Genomic DNA, 24686 nt, shown 5'->3' with positions numbered 1-24686 from the left:
CATTCACTGAACCATATAGTCCTAAAATCATCTTCTTCAGTTTAAGTGTCACGTCTGTTTTTGAGTGGTAAGGTTATTACTTTCTGTATCCTGTAGTAGATTTTTATCTCTGTGTTTATATACTGTGAAAGCTATAGCCAATATTTGCAATATTTCCCAGTGCATTGCTTCACTAGAGTAGTCAGATGGAATGCATTCTTTTCCTCTCTTCATTTATGACTGACTAGAGATGGCCAGTGCTGCTATTTCTGAAGGTGAGAGCAGTCCCATTGACAGTTTGGGAAATAACTTGAATTTCTACCAGTCTAAATTTTAAATGTAACTTAGGTAGATCTATAATCTGCATTGAAAGCAAATACAGTAAAACTTGAGAGCTGCATAGCTGAAACCAGAGGAGGGGAAACCAGGTGGTTTGAAGAGTTTTAATGATGAGCAACAGTGTTTATTGTTCCTAAAATCACAGGGAAAATTCTAAATGTCTGAAATGAAATTGAAAAGTAATGATTTTGCAGATTGAATTTGTTACACCAAGTTAACAGGCCAGGCTGCAATACAGTGTCACAGAGCAGGTCAGTCAGTGGTGGCATTAGAGGACTTGACCTGGTAAATGTAGAGCAAAATGTTTCCCTGCTGCTCTTTTCCTGTCTCACCATAAGCTGAAATTTCACTTCTGACTGGTGATTCAGGTTGTGCTAAAACCACCTTTTTGGGTAGGTGAAGGAATTCAGTCCTTTGTCTAGTATGTTGTGTTTGTTGCAGAACTGTAGTGGTATATGTATATGTATATTTCATTGTATAATGAAATTAGGATGAGTTACATGGCAAACTTCTGTGTGACAGCTAAAATGTGAAAAATTACTCTGTTTTGATTTTGGTGATAGCAAATAATCCTTTGCTATAATTCTGCAGCTTATAGTTGTTTGTCAAAACAGTATAAAATAAAACCCATGAAGTAAGTAGTATCTGCATGCTGAGAGCATTTGTCCTCACAAACACCTGAGAAAAAACAAGGGTTAATATTCTCTTTTTACCTACATGAAGGCTGGGAAAGAGGCATGAATATATACCCAAAGCCTGTGGGGAAGTTTGCAAGAGCAGAGATTCGAACCTTGCTGGTCTTCTGGGCCATGCTGGGATTTTGATAGAAGGATTACCTTTCTTTTTAGAACGTATCAAAAATCAGTCTTTTCCATACAAGAGAGATAATTTCTAGTTTTTCTTACTCTTTAAGTCATAATTTCATTTATGTTATGGGAGATTTTATGATCTTGGTACAGTTGTGGTTTTCAACTCACTGTCTGGTATTTTTCCTCCCTTTTGGAGGCCTCCTTGTCACCTAGTGCATATACAATTTTTTAATTTCTTCTCTTGCCTGCTAATACTGGTACATATTTTTAGAATGGTCTCATTAGGAAAAAGAACTGGAGTGCTCTTCCAGCTTTCTCTGCACCTGTCGGGCCTCTAAGTTACATGCCAGCTGATTAGTGTTCATCATGCAGGTATAGAACTTAGTTTAGTTGCTAATGCTTATTTTCTCTTTAAGGAATGTTGTTGCTAAAGACTTCTACAGCTTGTTTCACCTGAGGTAATTATTATGCATCACCAAATATATGCACTCATTTGTCTCTCGATCCGTTAATTTGTAATGGGGATTAATCAAGCTCTGTGCACACTATGCTCATATTTACTGTTGTCCTTATGACTTTACTAGGGTGGATTAGACCCTCTAAGTCCTCTCAGGAATTTTTTAAGAGCGTATCATTGTTTATCAAGTTAAACAATTCCTTGCTTGCATTTGGCATTCTTCAGAAGAAGGTTGTGATACTCATTTGCTTTTTAATCTTCATAATTTGGTGGTCACTGGAAATGCTGACAAGAAAAACCTCTGTGATGCTTTTCAGGGTTTTTCAGTTTTCTGGAATGGCCAAGTCTCCTCTGACCTTGTCAAAAAACAGTCAATAATAAGCCTAAATTTCTGTGGCTCTCTTACAATTTCTGCTGAATTCTGCTAACTGTCTTGACGGAGGACTGTGGAAGGAAAAGTGGTAAAGAATATAGATAGGGATCCACTTGATTGGTGCCTGAGCATCAGTGTGGAACAGACAGGGAGCAGAGGGAAAGCTGGCCAGAACAGGGTATTCCCAAGAATCTTTCTGCATTGGTTGTAATTGTTTTTTTTTTAAATGAGTTGTATTAATCTTGAGGTTGATGCATTCAGAAAAACAATGGCCAAACCCAACCAAATAAATGAAAACCAAACCAAAATAAAGAGAAATGATCAGTCTTTCTTTAAATACAGTCCCAGTAAAATTATTCTACCAAAATATGCCTTGCTTGTAGTTCCTGTGTCCTAAGGAGAATTTAGAAAACACTATTTTTTTTTTTTTGCCTGCAGGAGTTGAGGTGGGTGCTATGTGGATTTCTTCCTCAAAGTTGTGAATTATACTGAAGTATTTGTAACATATTTCAGTTTCTTCAAACAGTGAACTTTAGAGGAATTCTGAATACATTATTTTGTAAAGCAAAGTTAGTTCATATTTCTGTGAAATTCACTGGAATTATAAAAGTCAGAGAATTTAAATTTTAAGGCAGTAAATTTGATTCTTGTTTGGCTTTTTTCTTCTAAGTGAAGCTTTTTAAACTGTTTTTCCAAAAGTGTTTTCATTAGGAGTAATAGGTTTATGAAGGAAAATAGTAAGTCACTAGAGACCGTCTATCTCACTGTTATTTAATTTGATTGAATGTAAGTAAAGAAGGTTTTATTAATAAAATATTAAATAAGAAAACTATTTTTTTCCACAACTGGTAAAACTGGGATCTTAATATCTAATTTGACTCCTTTTATACTGTTTATTCTGAAAGAAAGTGTTACTTATAATTCTGATTTATTCAGGTATCTTCCTTGTTGTATTTCAAAGGTGTTAGGGCCATGAAGGACCACCAAGTCGTGATACCTTAAGCCTTCATTTAAATGTGCCATTTAAATAAACCATGTTCAGTGATGTTAATAAATCTGATACTTCAGCCTAACTGTGAGCTACTCCATGCTATGGAAGCTTTTCCATGCTGTAGAAGAAAGAAAACCAATATTGTCCCTGTGGCTTTCACTGAGTTTGGTAATCTTGAAGGTCTTATAGCACTTCAGCAAAATAGCAACTTATCACCCTGAAAAAATGATCTGAACACCAACCTGTCTGAGGTCAGGGTTCCTTCTCTGACCACAGCCAATAAATGGCTATTTCAGAGGGAAGCATAAAAAAAGAATACCATGATTAATATTTCATGATTGTGAATCCCAAACAGTTGAATTTAAAGGCTCCAGACTTCGATTGGTTTATACTTCTCACTCAAGTAGGAAAACTGTTCCATTTGAAGAAAATCAGTTTACTGATTTAAGTAGGTGAAATGAGTTGCACGTTGGGTAAACCAGTGGCCACAGAGAGGTTTTTTAGCTCTTCTACTCAGAAGCTAGTGGGAAGTTTTGCCTGGATCCTCTTAAAACATTTCACTAGAAAAAGACTGGGAAATTTTTCAGGACTGTATCCCTCGGGAGTCTGAAAATTTTAATTTGACATTTTGAGAGTTGAACATTGGGTCATTGAAACGTTTTTTGTAAATTCTGGAGGTGGCTTTTTTTTTTTAATTATTTTGTTTATTTGCTGGTAAAAATAATGTTCAGGGCAAAAGAAACCAAGCTAATGCCATCCGTGTATAAAATTTTGTATTTCTTCTTGCATCCTTTCATGTTCTGTACTAGGTTTGAAAGATTTTTAAAGAACAGGATCTTGATACTCTATAGATTGTCAGGCAGACATTTGTCACAACCTTTAACGTTGAGTTCCTTCGCCCACTGTTCATTGAAATACTGGGTCTGTAAACCTTGCTTTTTTTTTAGTAAAAATGATGGTGTTAAGAAACAGTAAACATGAATCTGCTTGGAAGTGGATGTTTAGCTTAATAGCACTGGATTAGTTGGAACTCAAAGGGTAATTTATGCATAGATAATTCATTATGTGTTTTCATTATGTTCTGTTTTGCTGTCTTCCCACTTCTTTTTAGCAGAGGTCAGGGTCAGTTCCTTGGTTTAAGCACTGTAGATACATAATTAAAGTGTAGCTGCAGAATTTTTTTCCTTCTCTGTATTTTCCTTTTTTAACCTACTGTGTCTTTCATTAGTCTAACAGAGAATTGGAACAACTTGATTTAAAGACAAAAAAGACACAAAACTCTGGTGCCTGCAGGCTGTCTGGTTTCTCTCCAAACCTTTAGATAGTTAATCGTGTGAGAACTAACTAATTTTAGTGGGACAAAAAATCTGGATTAACACATTTTAGTTAGGAGAAGGTGATTTGTTTCCTCTTCAAATTGAAACTGGAAGAATCTGGCCTTATTTCATAGTAAATATTTGAACTTTGTGGGTAGTTTGTTTGTTTAGTCTAGCGTAGAATGGAGCAGCTGAAACTTGCCTGTCTCTTGTAAAAGAGTGAGCAGTTTCCTTAACTGTGCCTGGAAAGCTTATCCTTGACTACACCTTCAACTGTGTTCTCCTCTCCCTGTGGGGTGCTCTCCATCCCTGTTTGTTTGGATTTTCATCATTTGAGTATGTCCACATTATTTAACATCTGGAATTTCAATTTCTTCTTCAGGGCTTTCAACAGACCTTTAGGTACCTAGTTGAAAAGATGGAAGGAAAAATGTGGAAAAGGGGTAGGAGATGGGTGGGAAGTATGCTATCTGACAGGTTCAGTTTTGCTGACTACTCTGGAAGAATGAGTACAAATACTTCATTACCATCAGTAACTGTACTAGCTTAGTCTGTGAAAAAAGTACATGGACAGAGTCACCACCCTCTTTATTTGGATAAATCTGTGCAGTCTTCCTTGTTAAAGTCCCCTGTGGGAACTTGACATCACCTGTAGGCCTGTGCTCGCTACCAAATGTCAACACCCTTTGTCCATGGATTCTCTGCTGGAATTGCCTGGTGGGGCTGGAGGCACCGTGAAGAACAAGCAAGGAGATGCAGCTTAATAACTTCATCTGTGAACTTTCTACATTTGAGTAACATTTATTTTGTCTTTTACTTGACTGTGGTCAATAAAACACCACAAAGCATGTTCAGAATATCAGCTGTGCTTTTCTGTTTGCAAGGGAAACACTGACATCCTGCACTAAGATTTTTTTTCAGATATAGCATCTTACTAATCTGTACCTTTTCTTAGACACATGAGAAAGTGTTGAGTAAAATCACAAAGGAAAATGCCATTGGAATGATAAATACTTGATCTGTGTTTACTCAGGCAGTAGATTGTTGTGACATACACATGATGACAAGTTTTGCCCACTAACCCATGCAGAAAGCAGCTTTTCCAAGGTACTGTCTTCAGTGTGTTGCAAAACAATTAATCTGCTTTAGGCTGTGTCTACTGCGTTCTCCAAGAGAAATGCTACCATGATTCTCCTGGCATTTTTAACTGAGGAAGGTCAAAGTACCTTAGTGAACCAGGCCAGGCTGCAAAACTCCAAACCATTTATTTCTAGAGAGAGTTCCCTTTTAAGCATCTCTGAGTTCTCAGTGGCTCGGATCAGTTTGTGAGTGTTGTTGGGTAGTTTGCAGAGAAGCTTTCAGCTGACAGATCTTTTCCCACTGCAAAACTGACAAACTGCTAATTCTTGATACAGATTTCAGGAGAGGGAGCTATAGTATTCGACAGCGAGGACACTGCCAACCTGAGGATCACATTGATTCACCACTAAATATGCACCGCTGAATGTACAGCACTCCATTTAAATTTTGCTTTCCATATTACCAGTGCCGAGCACGCTCACTACACACGTGTATGCCTTCTCTATCTCTCTCTTTACTAAACAGTGCTCATCAACATTTTTAATAATATGCATGGCAAGCCTTCCAGACAAATGTGATAGACGGTAAAGAATCTGTCAGAAATCAATAACATCAAGCAATGAAGAATTTAAATAGTAAATGATGACAGCTCCCTCAGGTTAAAAATCAATAGCACAGTGTTGAATGTGGTCTTTGATCAGGTCATACTAGGCAGGTGTTCTCTCTTCAGTGAGACCTCTGAGGCACCTTCAGTGCAGTGAGGGGCAGGGAGGTGCCATTTGAAGAAACCTGGTTGCTGTGGGTCTGGTTGGGGTGAGCCCTGCAGTTCTGATAAATTTCACCCACATAAATGCTTTTTAAAAGTTCCCTTATTTTGACTGCTGTAAGAATACATCTGTATGTGTTCCACAGAGATTGAGTTCCAAACTCAGAAGGGGCAGTCTTTTCTGAGGTAGGAGCTCTGTCTGCTCCTTGAAGAACGTACAGGAGACACAAACAGTAACACACTGAGGCACCCTCTGTGCATTGCTCAGCAATGCTTCCAGCCTCTCCTCCCCATCTAGCAATTGGACTCCATGACTTTTACACTGGATAGGCCGGACTTGTGTTTTCTTTTACTGCAAAAGGCATTTAAGATCTGTAGGGGAGATTTAAAATAGGAGTACGTCACTAGTGGGTTACTAACCTATGGAATTTAATTTTTTTCCTATTTTGGGGGTTGGTTTGTTTCTTAAAAGTGTTGAATATTACAGAAAATCTATAAGTTACCTTCTCTGTTGTCAATATCACAGTTATCAACCTGCAGTGGAAAGCAATTCTGCATTCTCCCACTCCCTTTTTAAATTTTTTTAACTTGACTCTGTCAAACTGAAGAGTCCCAGCATCTTTTTGTCCCTTGTGCCTATGGAGTTTAGTAATTAGTATTCTTAAAGCTCATCCTACTTAGGATTTCATTCAGGCATGCCCTATTCCTGAATACTTTCTCCAGTATAGTATAAACTGTAAGCCAATGTGGAATAGTACACAGGTGAGTTCAGCTGTTCTCATGGGCAGATTAAATGTGCCCAGAGAGGGACAGAATGAGTGAATGATGCCAAATTTGTCTGAATTTCTAATCTTTGAAGTTGCTAAACAAATAAAAAACAAACCAACCCCCAGGTGTCCCAATTTTTAAATTTTTAACTGTCATGCTTTCATAGGTATAATATAAAGATAACGTCCTCAAAGATTCTTGAAAGTTGGTTTGAAGGGAAGTTTTCTTCTCAGATGCAATTAAGAATCACATTTGAGAAAAAGAAGTCTTTAGATTCATAGATTTTTGATTAAAATTGTAATTCCAAAGTACCCTTTTTAATATATGCATACAGAGTGTCTTATTCTGCATATTTAGAACATCCATAAGTTTTAGGATGTACCTCAGTGTTTAAAAGTAATACACAATGTACATGTGAGCTATTGGTTTACACAAAGAAGCCTATTTTTCTTAGTGTGTAGATTTCATGTTAGATTTAAAAATACACTTGTTTGTTTTCTTTGGCTTTGAGCCTACTTATAACTGTAAATGCATTGATTTAATATGACAGTGAACCTGTCTGTCGTGATAGCTCTCAAAAAACTTTTTGCTCTGTTTCACAGTTGCCCAGGAAGACAACTCTTCCCTGAAGTACTTAAGCAACATGCAGGGTTATCTGGGGATAACTGTAACTTATTTAAATTTTCCCTGTACAAATGAAAGGATATTCACTACTTCTGATTGTTTTCTGGATCTGTAGGGTTTGGCTACTTATTTTACTTATGCATTTTGGTGCTGTAGAAGTTCAAAAGACAATAAAAGTAGCCCTTTAATTATCTTTCTTTGTGTATTAAGAGAATTGAAGGAAGTAGAAGATGGAACTCAAAGAGGAGTTAATTTCCTATGAATTCATTGTTGAGGTTTTTGGTAACCACCCTGATTAGTTTTTCTGACTAGTTTCCCTAGAAAAAAGTATATGTAAAAAAACCTAGAGGAAGATTTTGTCAGGATTTTGATTAATGAGGAGGGGCAATACAGGAAAGAAAAAAATCTGCAAATGCCTGTTGATGGTGCCTGTGTTATAAATACATTAGTATGTAAACCCGTTGCATTGGGATCAGTGGTGGTTTGTTGCTCAGGGTCTTTCTATTTCATTTTTATGGAACATAAATTCATTACAGCATCGGCCTTTTAGGAAGAATAGTTTACAAGAAAAAAACCTCCCCAAAACTCACTCTTGTCATTAGTAATTGTGCTCCTTGTGAGAGGGTTTAGCTGTGCTACGTGTTTTTATGTTGTATCTGATGTAGTGTAACTGTGTGTTGCCACCTGAAGGCTGGTCACAGAGTCTTGCCTTATACTGGTACATTTTTGCTGATTCTTGCATCATATCAAATGATCATAAGACCATGGGTCAGCAAAAACAGTCAGCTGATCCCAGAGGAAGTCGTTGTACTAGAGAAAAAAAATTTGAGGGGGAGGGCAGGGTGGTGTGGAAGAGTCAGCTTGGTCATCTTACTCTGCAAACATGTGCCCTCTAGATGCGTTGTATGGTTTTTGGAGGAAGGTCAGAACTATTATCCCCACTGTCAGCCTGCCCTTGCATCAGTTAGACTGAATCTTTAACTCCTGGCAGTGTCTAAAGGGGCCGTTTGGTTGAGTTTGCCATGCTCTGTCAGCACTGTAGGATTGACATGCACGTGGTGAGCTTGTAGCTTGTGCTGTAAGAGTGTTCTGATATGAGTGGAAATACTCACTAGCTGTCCACTGCCACTAATCCTGTCGATGGTGTTCAGTACAATTTGAGGGGAGGGGGTGTTACAGAAGATGTACACTGGTATAGAGAGAAGGAACGTGATCTGCTGAAATACAGCTGCTACTAATTTCTTTTTTAAATGTTGTAGCCAATTGAAGTACCTTCCTTTTCAAATTAGGATCACCCAGAATAGAGAAAAGGTCACTGTAAGGCTGGCAGTGTAAAATACTCAATAGGAAATGAAACAGCAAAAATCTGTCAGAGGTAGTATAGAGGGTTTTGATAATGGTGTTTAAGGAAGGAAACTTTTTGATAAAATGAGCTGAGTTGCACTTTTGATTACAATTTGTTTTGTTCTTTGTTTGTCAGGCTGTACGCAACTGAGGGCAGAAATCAAGATATTTAAATATGATTTGACTAATTTGCTTATAGGCTTGATGTCCTTAATGTGTGATCTTCATGTTTATAATGTGGCCACAAGGGGAAATTGACTGAAGCAGCTAATGTGGAGCATAAATTAAGAATATGTAGAATAACCTCTCCCCCCTTCTTTTTTTTTGATGATGAAGTCTCTCCTCACTTAAAAGCTTATTCTTTAATATTCTAATTAATTTACTTGGGAGTTAACTTAGGAAAATATCTAGTAACTGATTTCTTTCCCTTTTAAAATACAAAAATGCTAATATAAAAAAATAAAGAATTGCATAGCTGTTTTACTTTTCATCATAATTTTATATATTAGTGAGCTCTGAGTCAAATTTTTTTTCTACCCTTTCCACTCTCTGATCAATCAGAATTTGTTTTTAACATAGAGAGTTCTGTGAATAAGCATATGAGATGTGTTTTCCTATGCTCTTTTTTAGTGAAATGACAAAAACAGTGGAGATTTCTGGGGAAGATGGACCCTTGGGAATACATGTAGTACCCTTCTTTTCATCTTTGAGTGGAAGGTAAGATATTTTCTACATTGCTCAAGAAGTATATTAATGAAAGGATTTCAGTTGTGCTTGTCTTCAAATACCTCCTTTTTACCATAAGGAAAACAAATACTTTAAAGAAAATTGGTGTATGACACTGATTTCTGTTACTGAAATATTAACTAGCCTAAGTTCTGTATTGGGCAACCATAGAGTCATTTGGGTTGGAGAAGATCTCCAAAGTAATTGAGTTAGCCTTTGACAGATCTCCACCTTGTCAACTAGACCATAGCACTAAGTGCCACGTCCAGTTCTTTCAGTCAATACCACCCTCTTTGTTCATATATGTCCTTTTAATTGCCTCTGTTTTTATTCTCTGAATGGCAAGCTAGACTGTAGTTTTGTGTGGTGTTTAGTTGGGTTTGGTTGTGTTGCTGGTTTTTTGTTTGTTTCTTCCAGTTTATTGTTGTTTGTTTTGTTTGGATTTTCCTAATGAGATGTCTCTGCATAGGTCTGTCCTTAGTGATATATCAGACACGAAAAGTCAAAAAAATTGCTTGCCTGTTCACATCTCATATTTTTCAAGCCATCTTTCAGATTTGGTTGTATAGCATTTATAAAATGTGCACTATATCATGAACTTTTCTTTGTCACAATGCGATTACTTTAATTATAAATGATTTAACATAGTCTGTTGAGATCACAAAAACCTATTATAGCAGTGTGCTCATATTGATGTGCTGTAGCTAAGACTGCGTCAGCATTTTTGTTATAACTGTTTTCCAAGCTATGTAACTCAGATGTGTTAAAAAAAAAAAAATAAAAAAAAAATCTAGCCTGAAATTTTACATACAGAGGCTTAGCCAGAGAGTTAATTTGACCCTGGCAACCGTGAATAAGAGCTATAAATGACTCTACTTTATAGTAAAATGGCTACCTGTAACACAAAGACAATTATTGCAAAAGTAAAATTTGTCTAATTCTCAAATGTTTCTTTACTGTCAACTTGCATGTAGGACAGAGAATGTGAAGGATTGAATTACCTTGTAAAGGCCTTTGTGTATAAATGTTTTCTTGGCAAGATCTGAGTTTGTAAGTGGACCCAAATCAATTAGGATTGTTTTATTTACCGAAAGGGAAAATAGATGTCCACCTGCTGCCTGTAAAAATGTCATCACTGTCTCAAGAAGAAAGTTGGTCTTCGATGGGAACTGTAGGAGGTCCGAATTGTGTCCTTGGCTGTGCAGGCTGCCTGTTTGTCTTGAAAGAGGCACTTAAGTTTGTAACTGCACTATGAAATGCAGATTTTATATAGGCATGCCATAAAAGTTGTAGTGTGTACACTGTATTTCAAGATCATTCATTAAAAAAAAAAAGTGATAAAATTGCAAGCTATTAAAATCAGTAATTATTGTGACTGAAATACAGTTCTGTACTCAAGTATCACTGTGTTGAGTGCAACCTTTAAAACCATGAAGAAGGGGCATTCTTTGGTCTACATTACATGCATGTTAATATGTCCCTATTTACAAATGCTTTTGGGGATCCCTTGGAGCAGAATAGTCTTTGAGAGATTAACTACTTGTTGTTTAGACAGTTGTCTAGCAATGTTAATGACCCTTGGCAGAACCCTACTGATACCTTTGTTAAAGCACTAGAGTGACTTAAATCGCTTGACTCTCTTATTTAATCAAGCCCGAGACTTGTGTATAAACTGTAACTCATCATAACATGAGAAAGTACAGGAGAGCATCTTTTGTTTCTGTTAATGAAATGATAGAATTTATAGGGACATACTGACCATGACTAACTTGGTCTGGTATTTCAATCGTAAAGTTATCATCTAATAAGGTAATGCTGGCTTTAGCCTGGTGCTACCACAGATTTTTTAAGAGGTCATTAAAAAATAGTACTAATTTACAAAATCGTAGTTTACAGAACTACAAAAGTAATGGAAATAATTCCCCCCTTTCTTTTGCACTTAAATATAATGAAAAAACGAAATTAAAATTTAATAGTGCATTAAAATAATGCTAAAATTGAGACTGTGTAAAAAAAGTAATGGAGGAATGAATTTAGGCTGCCACAGCATATGTAACTCAAGCCACTCATTCAGTGCAGCACACACAACAAGTTCCAGATAAGTGGGCTGTCCTATTGCATTATATGGATGCAGCGTCTCAGCACACAGGATTAGTGAGCAACAGCTTAATTTGTAATTTCTTTTGTTTCTCTACTTTTACTGGTTTGCATCTTAACATAATTGTATTTCATTAGTTCTTAGGATTTAGATTTTTGATTGTCATCAAAAAGGCTGCGGCCCCTCACCACTGTCTCTTGGAGTCCTTAGGTGAAGGATAACACAGGTTGCAAGAGAATGTTTATGCTATTAAAACACTTTTTTTTCTGTTAGATCTTTTGAAGAAGTAATATTCAGTAGGAACCAAGTTTTCACTTCATAATTTATAGGACACAAGTATAAATTTTTAAATCTTATTATACAGTTAATCTAAAATCAGATGCACAGTGAATATAGTGTCATTCGAAATAGTTAATGGCATGCTGCAAATCTGTTGAGTGGACTTATATATGAGGGGCTCATGAAGCTGAGACAAAAATACAAGACTTCTGTTTTGTGATTGGAGTTCTGGCACCTTGAAAATTGCACATTAATATTTTATGGAGTCTAACCAATAGAAAATGGTCTCTAAAGGTCATCTGCCTTTGATGCTGATGTGGTATGGAATTTAGTGGACAAAGATTGATTATAAAAGTTCTTCACAAACACACGGTTGTCAGGGTCTTTTGGGCATTGTACTGGTATCATTGGATATATCTATGTTGAATTATAGTTTGCAATACAGAGATGCCCCAGCTAGGTCAGGATTAGCCTGGCGCTCCCAGCAGAATTATCAACACTGGAATTTTGCACCACCCACACATGTTCACTTACTGCATTATTCTGTGCTGCACCTCAGTGTTCACTTGCACTTAGCCTGTTAACAAACAACTTGGGTTTTAAAATTCTGCTGCTGTTCTGCCACATGAGTCTGTAGTATCACTGTCTTGTATCAAAGCAAGGGGCTTTGGCAACTAAAACGTTTCACAGACTTTTCAGAAGTAGAAATGTCAGTTGTTTTTTATCTTATTGTAACGCCTGTTTATTTTGTTATAGTTAAGGTAGAAAATTACTTTTAATCTGTTCTTTTCTTTGGAGCAATGTAATCTTGCTTAGTGGAAGAAAAATATTGCATAAGCTACATTGGCATTTTTAACTAGAGTGGAGATATAGGTGTTTTCTTCTGTTTTCTCCAAGTATGACCTACAGAAGTTAATGCTTCTGAAGTTCTGTAGTATAGCCTTAGTGTCCAGCAGTTTTTCCTGGTGTTTCTTGGAATCCCCTTTTTTTTAGTTAATGAGTGAGCTGGAAATCCTTTCTCTAGGTTAAGCACTTCATAGCCATCTCCTCTGTCATCTCCTACACAGAGATTAATATCTATGTTTACTTGCTATAAATTCATATCAGCACAATAAGGATAGTTTTTGCCTTTTAGGATGCTGGGACTCTTCATCCGTGGTATTGAAGAAGACAGCAGATCTAGGCGTGATGGTCTTTTCCATGAAAATGAATGCATTGTGAAGATTAACCACGTGGACCTTACAGATAAAACCTTTGCACAGTAAGTGCTGGTTTAGTGATACTTCTAACTACCCAGGATTTTATACAGTGCTGTGTTTAAGTGATTCTTAAAGGGATTAATACCTATTTGAGAGAAAATACCTGTAAAACTGATACCTTGCAGAAACATTGCAGTTTTCTTTCTGAAACCTCCAAATAAGGTAAAGTTTGAGGAGACATATGTTCTTGTAGTTTTAGTGAACTTACTGGGCTTCCTTAATTTGAGTAGCATTAAGTTTTTTAATCCCTATCTTCACTTTCTAGCGCTTTTGTTATTTTTACCATATTTTCCTTGTAATTTTTCCCTCATAAGACCTTCAGAATGAGTCGACTTCACAGCATGGTTTTTAACGTTCTTTTGCAAATGAAATAAGATTTTTTTTGTGCTGCAGCTATTTGAGCATTTAATTTTTTTTATAAATACTACTACTGTCAAACTATGATTAGTTGAGCTAAATGGTAGGTCTCACTTCTTATGACTTTTATTAAAAGTCTGTTGACATTTATTATCTATTTCAAATGTTTTTTTAAGTAACAGGTTGTTTTGATCGTCTGTCAGTTAATGTGACATAGTTACACAAAAGAATAGCCTCTCAAATATCACAGATATTTGCTGTAGTAATTAAATAGTAATTTGTTTTTGCTTTTAATCCATATGTTTAGACAGCTGAGTGATTGTTTATAATATAACAAAAACCTATTGAGATGTCAAGGGAGTCAAGGCTTAACTTTCTAAACAGTAAGCCAAATGTTCAAGACTTCCAGACTAAAATCAAGTACGTAATTTCACAGTTAGGGATAAATATTTGCAAAATAGGTTTTCACGAAACCAGTGTAGTTCTGTAGCATAGGTATTCTTGTTTCTGAGACTGTGCTTTTTGCTTCCTGATAGCTTTTCAGTTACAGCTTTCTGCATGTTTGGTGGTAAAGGCATTGTACTGTGATACAGTACAACACACCATTCTCTTCAATCCATGGAAATTCCTAAGATATCAACTTTATCAGAACACAAGTGTTGCTATCTTATTAAAACATTTGTTTCCTCACCTGTGTAGTTTTGTAATGAAATTTCTCAAATGAGATTGATTGAATCAAAACCTTGCTTCTCAAAATCGTGTGTGATCTTTTCTTTACAAATTGGTTGGCTTCTTTGTGTTTTCTTCTCAATCTAACTAGATCTCCAGAGGTTTTCACCCCACAAGATGTTTGTGGAGTGAAGGACTGCATATTTTTCTGTAAGATTACTATGTTTCGGGACAGTTAGAAATAATGCAGTAAACTTTCCACTTCTCTGTCAGACTTTTCTTCAAAATGAGAAATGCAGGACATTTTGCTTTCTCGCAGCTTGTGTAAAGTCTTGGGACTTGGAAGGAATATTTACCATGAGAGCTAGCTTAGAGAGACCAGTTGTTAGACAATCTCTCTCTCATTGGGAGAGTGAAAAGTGACTTAAAGGTGATTCAGAGCAGAGCCCAATTTAGTTGGTCTAAGTCTCCTTATGTTACGAAATCAAGTAGTGTGGTTGCAGTTGCATTGGACCTGAGGAGAAAAGTGTGGGTAGTGAGGACTCAGCACCTCTTTGGGGACTGAGGGGAATATTTTGGATGAGCTCTAGCCTGAGGGGAATATTTTGGATGAGCTCTAGCCTGAGGGGAATATTTTGGATGAGCTCTAGCCTATTTCCAAGTCTTACATTGTTCTGCTGAATTGTCTTCCACACTAGCCTTTTACATCATCTCTCTTCCCTGACTGTGAATGGCTAAAAAAATCTGCTTTTGAGGTTGAAACTAATCTCAGTGAATATGCCTTTTTAGTTTTCATCTGGCATGACATAACCTGACAGAAGTCCAAGTTACAGAAATGCAATAATTGTAAAAGATATGAGAAAGTATTGTCCCAATGACTGTTGACCCAGAAATAGCAATCAGATTCTCCTTTGAGAGGAAAATCAGTTGGCTAGTTTCAAATTGGCGTTTCTGCATAACCCTTGTAAAAGCTGTTTTAACACTTAGCAGAGACTGCTACATGCTGTCTCTTCTAGTTTTCAGCAGAGACTTTCTAGTGTTGCTCCTGATGATTGCTGCTTCTGCAGCTGTAACAGCAGCAGCCTACTTTCTGTATTCCCATGTTTATAATAGTTATATACTGGGACTGTTGGTCTGCTTTTTCATTTGCTGCTAATCTATTCAATTACATTCTGTTGCGTTGCAGAGTTTCTAGCACCTCTTTTAACTGATTCCCTTATTTCTTTAAAGTATGCATTTGGGGTCTCAAGAAATGTAAATTTCTCCATTCATTATTTTTTCTCTTTGAAGTGCAGCCAGTTATTTTGCCCCTGAAGACTGCATTTAGGCTTTCCCATAGGATGTCTTATTTCCACTATTTTTTGTTTGAAGGAGATCTTATATTTTCTCTTGCATGTATTTTAAATATTAATCTTTTGAAACTGAGTTATTAAATTACTTTGTAACACATGACCAAGTGACTACTTGCAAGGAGGAAGATGGAGTGTGAAAGAAACCCAGTTAAGATTTTACATCCTTATGCTGCAAGCATACCATGGTTTCTACTATCAGGGTAAGGTCTGTCCTTGAAAACTTTCATGGGCTATAGGTGAACAGATAACCTATAACCTCTGCAGATGCACTGGGGGACAGTGGTATTACAGCCCTGAAACCTAATCCTTGAGGGTGATGCTGAGAGAATACCTTCCTACAACCTTGCTACCTTTCTTTTCCAAGTTTGAGATTTGTCTCTAGCAGTGTCTCCTGTCTATGAATGTGATTATTCTGACTCTTGATGCTTATGCACTCAGTGTGGCCCAGATGGTTCTTTCCCACAGCAGTATCCATTGGGACTGTCCCCTGACTTCAATGTCTTCATGCTACAGAAAACACTCTTTAAACAGCCCCTCCTTTCTGCCACCCAAAGCTTCGAGGTGGAGGCACTGTGTAGCTCTGTTGATCTGGGAAAGCAGTAGGTGTGTTTTCAAGACTTTAAACATTTGTGGTGGCTTCCTTTCCGTATCACTGTACAAAAATATTTACTGCAGAAGTACTTTCAGCATTGACTCCTGTTACATAACTGAGTATAAATTCAAAGCCAAGACTTCAGTGAAATACTGATTTAGACTGACAAGCACACAAGGTAGGAGATAAGTAAAATGTTCTTAAAAGGACACCATGATTTATTTAAAAATTAATGTAGCCATTACTTCCCCTCTTGACCCAATTCAGCTAAGCAGTTCTTGACTTTTCATTCTCAAATTGTGCTTCAGCTACTTTTTCTGTTTGTACTCGCAGGATGGAAGAAAACCTGTCTGCTTCAACAGGAGGTAGGAAAGGAAAGTGTAGAAAGAGAGAAGTCTCGTTTGTTCCTTTAGAATCCAGGGTTCGTAACACGGCCTGATTGACCAAATCTACAGGTTATTCAAAATCCAGGGAAGGCTTTATGAACAGTTCTTTTGGCCAACTTGTCTTAATTGCCTTGCAATGCGCGAGAACCTGAACACTGTATTGTTACCATGATATCAATTCACAGAAACCACGGATTTGGGTTGGAAGGGACCTTAAAGATCTCCTAGTTACAAACTTCTCCCAAGGGCAGGGATGCCACCCACTAGATCAGGGCCCCATCCAACCTGGCCTTGAACACTTCCAGGGATGGGGCAGCCACAGCTGCTCTGGGCAACCTGTTCCAGTGCCTCACCACCCTTTGAGTAAAGAATTTCTTCTAACATCTGATGTAAATTTCTGTCTCTTAGTTTAAAACCGTTCCTCCTTGTCCTATCATTATCCAGGGATGTAGTTGTATTAATGCTCTAACACCATTTCTGGCGTTGCAATTGGGCGCATCTGTAAAGACATAGATTAAGTGAGGTCCCCATATCCACTTAGCAAGAGGTTACTGCTTGAAAGATGGCAGTAATATCTACTTATTTATTTATCCATTTATGTAGAAACATACAAATAGTTGCACCTTTTTGGTCACAAGGGTTTTTTCTGATTTCTGTGCATCCCAAGCCATCATCCTTTTCTGTTGCACTATTTGCAGTTACAATATTTCTTCAGAAGATGTCCATTTATCCCATACCCTCATCCTTTTTTATTGCTGTGGAATCAGCCAGCAGTTGCATTGGGGATTATGAAGGAATCTGAGGAGCACTAGACTGGACTTGGGAAAAACCTGGAGAGTTGAGCTTGCTTGGGGCAGATGTATTCACAAGAACAATTGATCATAAGTGCTCAGTGTGCTCTATGCCAGCAAGAAAACATGTAGCAAATGCTTGATGCAAATAGCAAGCTATAACTTCAGCAGTGTTTTGATGAGCTTTTACCATGAGAACTTCCCTTCCTGATGCTCTGCATGAAGAATTGTGTTCATTAGTTTATTCTGGCTGATATGTTTTCGTAGCAGCTTAGTAATTCTGACAGATATGCTGTTCCTACTTGAAATGTAAGTAAATGCTGTAGTTTACAAATCTTATTTCATGTGTACTTTTTAGAAAAGGGACCATGTAGATGTGAAGGTAAGGTAAATTTTTGTCTTATGCTCTGTAAACAACTTCAGACTTGGTCCAAATTTTCTGATTAGTTATGTGAATTTTCATACCTTTCTTTTAAAGGGCTCAGGACATCTTCCGTCAGGCAATGAAATTTCAAAGTGTCATCTTAGAAGTCCTTCCTCCCTATAATCGAGAACAGTATGAGAAGTCTGCTATCGCTCCTCTTTTTCTGGATAATGAAGAAGGAGTTCCAAAAGCAAAGATACCACCTCCTATTCATCCAAAACCTGCTCTGAAAACAATTAATCTTTCTGGAACAAGCAGCTTGGAGGCAGCTGCACAGGCAATGCTGCAACAAGCGAAGAGCCCCAACCTCCCACGTCTGGGTAGAAAGCCATCTTCTCCCTCACTGTCTCCCCTTATGGGCTTTGGCAATAAAAAAAATGCAAAGAAAATAAAGATAGACCTGAAAAAAGGTAAGTCTTTGGAGATTGTATGATTAATTCTGTATTATGTTCCCTACAGTGATATGATAACTTTTAATTTAACTAGTAACATTAAAAGTACAAGGAAGTTATTTACCATTTAAAAGTTCCCAAACTTCCAAAAGGTAAAGGAATGTTAACAGCAGTCTTCTCAACAGTCATCTTTTGGGTTTATGGGGATATTGGATATCTAAACAGTCAAATTTTGGATATATATTTTCCCGATTTACTGATTTTTAAGACATCTCTGGAAGCTATTTCATTAACAACATGTGATATTAAGAGATGCTTCAGCCTTTTTAAAAGAACAGAATAAAAATTTGAACTGTTTGATGTTGATCTTTGTTATTTTATTCATATCTGCTAATTGACCACAGTACTGTTAAAACATTCCTTTAAAGTATTCTCTGCTCTGTTTCATGTTTTCCAAGAAGTTGACCACAAACTTATGTAAATTTCCCTGGTTTATTTTCTGAATATTTTTTTATTTTTTCTTCTGTTATATGTATTCAACTGTCAGGCAGCAAGATTTTGTGTGGATGTCTTTAATTGCTGCTCCTTGCAACTGTCTGTCTTTGCATGGAGTAACAGGTTTATGCACATGTAGTAAAATGTGCTTAAGCACATCCCAATTAGCATTTATGTTTTCTGTTTAATTTCTGTCTCTGATTCGGCTGAGAGTTAAATTTGATCATAGAAGTGGCCCTTTTAGAAACTGTCTGTAACTTTATTCTTTTAACACATAATGAATGTAATCAAGCTCTCATTTCTTAATTTTTGTTATTTCTTAACTTATTTTTACTTCTGAACTCTTCAGCTTTGCGTTAACAAAACCTACTTCAGAATTTTCCCCATTTTAGATCTAATGCTTTTGATTTAGAAACATTAATTTATATTTTTAGAAATTAGAGCAATGTGACACTGACGTGATGGTATCTCTGAAGGTATCTCTGAAAACTTATCACATGGGTAGTAATTCTGCTCAATATAAAAAGATTTTTATGAACCCTGCTATTCCTGGGGATTTTGGTGGCGTATAAGCAATATCTACTAATACTGACTTTACTCCCTAATTATTTTTTATGGCATTTATCTGCTAAAACTTGAGGTTGCTTACTTCCAAGCAGCAAACAGCTTCACTAATGGAAGCTTTGAAATACCACTTTGTCCTTTCTTAACAGTGCATCGTCAGCAGTTGCATTGAAATCATGTGACATCTTCCCATTTACTAAGTTTTCGTAAAATCTGTTATGCTATGTTATATTATATTATATTATAATATATAGATACATAAACACCTCTGATTGCTCTGATTCTATGAAAGACTACTGACATTAATGTGAAGGCTAATGTTAAATCTAAAGAAAAGGCAAACACTTTAAAGAGAGTTCTTGCTTGTTTTGTATTTTTGTGTGCTTACCAAAAGTATTTCCATCTGTAGCTGTTGCAGGAAGATTTAGGTATGTGTTTTGACGTAGATAGACTTCTTCTCTAGACCCTGCAGAAAATTGGCTCATGTTTACAGCTTTTTGTTTGCTTTCTTTTTTTGAGAGCTAAGCTGAATGAGTGTCTGTGATATGTTGCTGACATTGTTTGCTTACTTTAAATGATCATCATTTACTTGTTGAAATTTATGTTAGGAGTTCTTTATCTGACATTCTAGGTCCAGAAGGACTTGGTTTCACTGTGGTTACCAGAGACTCTTCAGTACATGGTCCTGGTCCAATCTTTGTGAAGAATATTTTACCGCGAGGTGCAGCAGTAAAAGATGGTCGTTTGCAGTCAGGAGACAGAATCCTGGAGGTTAGGATAAACATCCATTGTATTTGCATTGCTGAATATTGATTGCTAATTTTGTCATAAATATTTTATTTCCTTATACATACTGTTGATGTATAGAACTACAATTCTTACCCTTGGTTTAAAGAAAGTCAGTCTCATGGCTTCTATGCTGTTTGTCAACAAGTATTTTACACCTTCTGTATTTTACAGCTTCTATGCTGTTTGTCAACAAGTATTTTACTACTTGGAAAAATGGTTCTTTTCACAAGGGTCCATGGGATGTTTGAACAAGGGAAACCTGATAACATCTTGGTGCTTAAAGCAGATAAACCTATCAGTGTAGGAACAAAACCTTGTCTCTTTAGCCGAGTCCAAAAATCTCCAATTAATATCGAGGTTGTTAAGTGCTCATTCTAAGGCAATTTTTCTGGAATCAGTCTGTTTAGAATTTTCAGGTATCCTGTGAGTTACAATCTCATTATCTAATGGGTTATTTCTACTTACTAACCTCAAAAAGCTCTTAAGGTAAACAGTTTTAATACTTAGGTCTTGTTTCTGCACTTTTCATCTTCAAAGTGCTTTACAAACTAATTAAGCCTCACAAACCCCCTGCAAGGTGGGTAAGTACTACAGAGCTGCTTTAACAGATGGTGAAAATGAGGAGGAAAAGGTTAAGTGATCTGTGCAGGGCCAGAGGGGAGACATTGTGGGAACTGTTGCTAATTTGTTCTTTGCTCTCAGTCACTGAATGACACCTGTGTCAGGTGAGGGGAAAATGATAAAAGGCAGTTCATATTCATAGATATGACATCCTCTGTTCTTCCATGTCTGGTAGGTGAATGGACGGGACATCACTGGCAGGACCCAGGAAGAGCTGGTGGCTATGCTGAGGAGCACAAAGCAAGGGGAAACTGTCTCTTTGATTGTGGCTCGTCAGGAGGAGGCCTTTCTACCTCGAGAGCTGGTAAACTTGTTATTCTTTCCAAAGAGTGATATTGAAACAATTCCATGTTTTAAAACTAGCCCAAGAAATAGAAATGAACTGTTGTGGGCAGAGAAAGCCAACAAAGGGTAACCATATAGGCTTTCTTTTTGAGAATTGTCTATAGCTACATTTATTTTGAGGGATATTTGATTTTTGTCTACTTTAGATGCAATTCCACACATTCTGAGTTTTCATCCCCCAAAATGACATATTATAAGCATAACTCACAGGGAAATACTGTAACTTAATTTTGTAAGTGTGAGGTCAGGTATAACTGAAAATGTTAACAACTAGTGAGGGTGGCTGCCCCTAGGAGATGTCTCCTAAGCCAAGTGCCCAACTACAGGAGTGGTGAGGAATAGAATTCCATTGCACTCCTTGTGAATTTTGGAAGCAAGCTTTTCCTTGGCTGCTAGTGTTTGACTTAATAGGCTCTTGCATGTCTTTGTTCCATCTCAAGTGCTTAGTTTTCACTTTTTTTTTGATTAACACTGGCATGAAACTGTGTTCTCTTTTCTCTCACATAGACAGAGGAGGACTGCATCAGAGTAAAAGTGCTATCTGATACATACTTGTTTCCCCTCAAAGAAGGTCATCCCTTGGTTGCCTCTTCCTTATCTTGATTGATGGCTATACTTGACCTTTCATTAAGAAGTCCTCAGGATAAGGGAAGGACAGCATTTCCTGCTTTTGTCTCATTTTATCTCCTTTAAAGAGCACAAACCGCCTTCATCCTTTTCTTAAGATGCCGCCTTCTTGCTTTTCCTTTGGCTTTGGGCTGTTGTCAGGATCTTCTACAGAAATCCTCCATTATGTTTCCTCAGAAAACAGTGCTGACAGTTTTTCTCTTGTTTCCTTGTTACCAGTTGGACCTTGTTGAGGTCAGGGTTGCCTATGGTAGGATAGGAAGTTGGAGGGGAGTTCAGATTCTCTCATGTCAGTCTTTTGTGCCGCTGGTGGCCAGTTTTTCCTGTAGTAGAGCAGTTGTAAAGTCCTGGAAAAACTATTCTTGTATTCATTTTCCTTTTTTATTGTGTCATTTTTGAAGGAGTATAATGGAAGTTTTCAGCCTTGTAAGTGGGCATTTGTTGTTGGTGATTCCCAAAGCCCCAAAGTCAGTCACTGTATTGCTCTGTTTAGTACAGTCAATGTCTGTGTAGATCAGAGGGAAATTTCTGAGTCTTAAAGTATGGAATTATCTATTCAGTTTAGGATTTCTTTGCTTGCACAAGTTCTTCTAAATAAGAGCTTATTTTTTGAAAAGGCTACCCATCAACATTTTTTTTCTTGCTGGTTTTTTAAGTTATAAAGCACATTACTTTGAAAATGTACTTTTTGAAAAAGTGTGTATTCATCTTTTCCCTCTCCTCTTCCCCCAAAATTATGCGTTATACTGTATTGTCATAGTACAAATTCTCTTGGAAATCACTGTAGCAGTGTGTGGGTATAAAAGACTGGAAGAATCTAAAAGCCATTTATAATTTTTACCTGCCACAATTGCCTGCTATTAAATTCCAGTCTCTACAGCAAGGATTAAGTACCTTTCAAAAGGTGATTTACTTATGACTGGCATGATTGAAATCCAGAAAGTAGCCACATTTATCCTTCTGGCTTGACCTTCGCTTAGATTGCTTTCTCTGTGAAAAAATGTTGCACAAGTGATGACCCTCACTGTAGCAGTGATGATATGTGAATTCTAATGCTGCTCTGTGTTTCTTGTTATCCCAGTCAAGTTCAACATAATACAAATGTGAATTACTGAAATATATTAGATAAATTTATGGACCCAGCCCTTCTAAATTAAAAAGCCCTTCAGCAACATCTGGTAGGTTACAGCAAAAGTGTGAGTTACCATACCACTAACCTACCAGATGTTGATGCTAACATGATGCTTGTTAGAATTCATGAGATGTCTGAGAACACTCTCAGCAAAGATTAAAAAAAAAATAATTAAAATTGGTTTAGCTTTTTTGTTTGATTTTAGCTTTAGTCATGATATTACATTGGACTAATCCTCTTCTACCTCAAAAGTTACAGTACTGTTTTGATCAAAGAGGAGAAAAATGCCAGCCCTTTAAATGTTTGTTTTTGGAAGGAAAGGCAGTGGCTAATCCAATGTTTTTCAAGGACAGCTGTAACTGAATGCTCTGACTATGTAACATGCATGCAGAATTTACCTGGATATTTGGGGATTTTGTTAATGCCTGGCAATAATAGGGTAATTGCTTTATATCAGACTTGTTCCTGCTTTGAACCATTCTCCAGGGACTTCAATCTGAGACGGTTTCTTTAGATTCCATGTTACCTGTGGAAAGGAAAAGGAGAAGGACCACCTAGTAAACATGCCCATTCCCTGCAGCTTCCTGTGGCAAAGATACCTCTGGAAGTTGGACCCCCTAGAAGCCATGCACAAACCCACTTTTGAGCATGTTGCTCCACTAGAACTGGGTTTCTACATGGATTTCTGGAGAGAATTTGATAGCTGCGTGGGCACAAGGCAAATAATGTAACAAAGTCACAGTGGGTGGCATTTGGTTGCACGGGTCTGTAATAATATAATTTGGAAGCTGTGGCTTGGAGAAAGCTTGGTCTCATGAATATTTTCTCTTTGGTAAGATAGATGGGAGCAGGGTTTGGGGGTTTTGTTACAGTGATCTATGCTTATGAATTTTTAGCAAGTAGAAAAATATATTCAGAGTAGTAAAGCTTTGCCACAGCAGTGGAGATGTGATATGGGTGAGGATGAATCAGTGTTGCAAACAGGCATTATTAAATTATAGGGAATTTGGGCTTTGGTTACGCTAGCCTGTGCAACATCTGAGAGTTATACAGTTACATTGTTTGCACATAACGAGGGAATAAAACTGAAAACCCAATCTTCGTAGGGTTATTAGTCCTTTAAAAAAAAAAAAAAGAAAAGGAGGATCTAATGAGATTTTTTATATATAATATATATATATATATATTAAAGCAGATCAGTGAAGTAGTGTTTGGACCAACCACAGCCCATCCTCCTTATTATCCAGTTAGCCAAATGTTCCCAGTAATTCGTGTCAGCTGTTGACAGTGTAGCAGCTAAGTAAGGAGCTAATTCCAAAACTTGGGGGAAGATTTTGATTCACTTTACCACAGTCTACAGAGTGGCCGGTGATTAGTGCGTTCTTTAAGGTGCATTTGGGTTTTAAACTGTGTAAAAATGTTTTCTGAAGGATGGTGAATATTACAGAGAAACTGACTTAACTGAAGAGGTTTAGATTTTCCAGCTTTTCTGATGGCATGCACATCAAGCTGTGGCTATCATTCTGTTGTGTTTTGAAAATACAGTGTTTTGATCATGTATATTTGTTGCATGGTGTTTTTTCTCTAGGGAAAATGTGTGATCTGAAGGTACCATTTCTTTTAATAATGATATAAAGATCTCTCACTCCCCTTTCTCTTTCTTTATCCCTGCATTGGTAAAAAAAGAAAAGCTACTTGAATAAGAACAGCTCTGGTGTAACCCATTCTGTGCCATGACCCTTTGCAATTTTTATTCTATGTGATGCACATAAGCAGAGGAATGTGACTAGTCTGCAATTGCCAGAAAGAGTATAGCACAAAAAATATTTACATGCATTTTTCTGTAAGTTAGAGCATATACAGTGTAAGTTTTGCATGTACTTTATTTTTGTTTTAAAGATTTCTTTGACTTACCAGTTTCAACTGTAATCACTATTTCTAT

The 24686-nt window shown here is 37.0% G+C and overlaps 1 protein-coding gene across 1 annotated transcript in view; it reads left to right on the top strand.

Moving 5' to 3' along the window:
* PARD3B (par-3 family cell polarity regulator beta) overlaps positions 1-24686 on the top strand; it is a 371837-nt gene that overhangs the window by 139007 nt on the left and 208144 nt on the right. The window contains exons 6-10 of the mRNA XM_018071589.2: positions 9477-9563; positions 13085-13210; positions 17834-18189; positions 19862-20001; positions 20816-20944. Coding sequence (XP_017927078.2) covers positions 9477-9563; positions 13085-13210; positions 17834-18189; positions 19862-20001; positions 20816-20944 — 838 coding nt within the window. The remainder of the gene's footprint in view (positions 1-9476; positions 9564-13084; positions 13211-17833; positions 18190-19861; positions 20002-20815; positions 20945-24686) is intronic.

The sequence above is a fragment of the Manacus vitellinus genome, unplaced genomic scaffold, assembly GCF_001715985.3.
Source record: "Manacus vitellinus isolate BGI_N305 unplaced genomic scaffold, ASM171598v3 scaffold_20_pilon, whole genome shotgun sequence".
NCBI classification, from domain to species: Eukaryota; Metazoa; Chordata; class Aves; order Passeriformes; family Pipridae; genus Manacus; species Manacus vitellinus.
The sequence above is the reverse complement of the archived record's forward strand: the minus strand, read 5'-3'. Positions and strand labels throughout refer to the sequence as shown.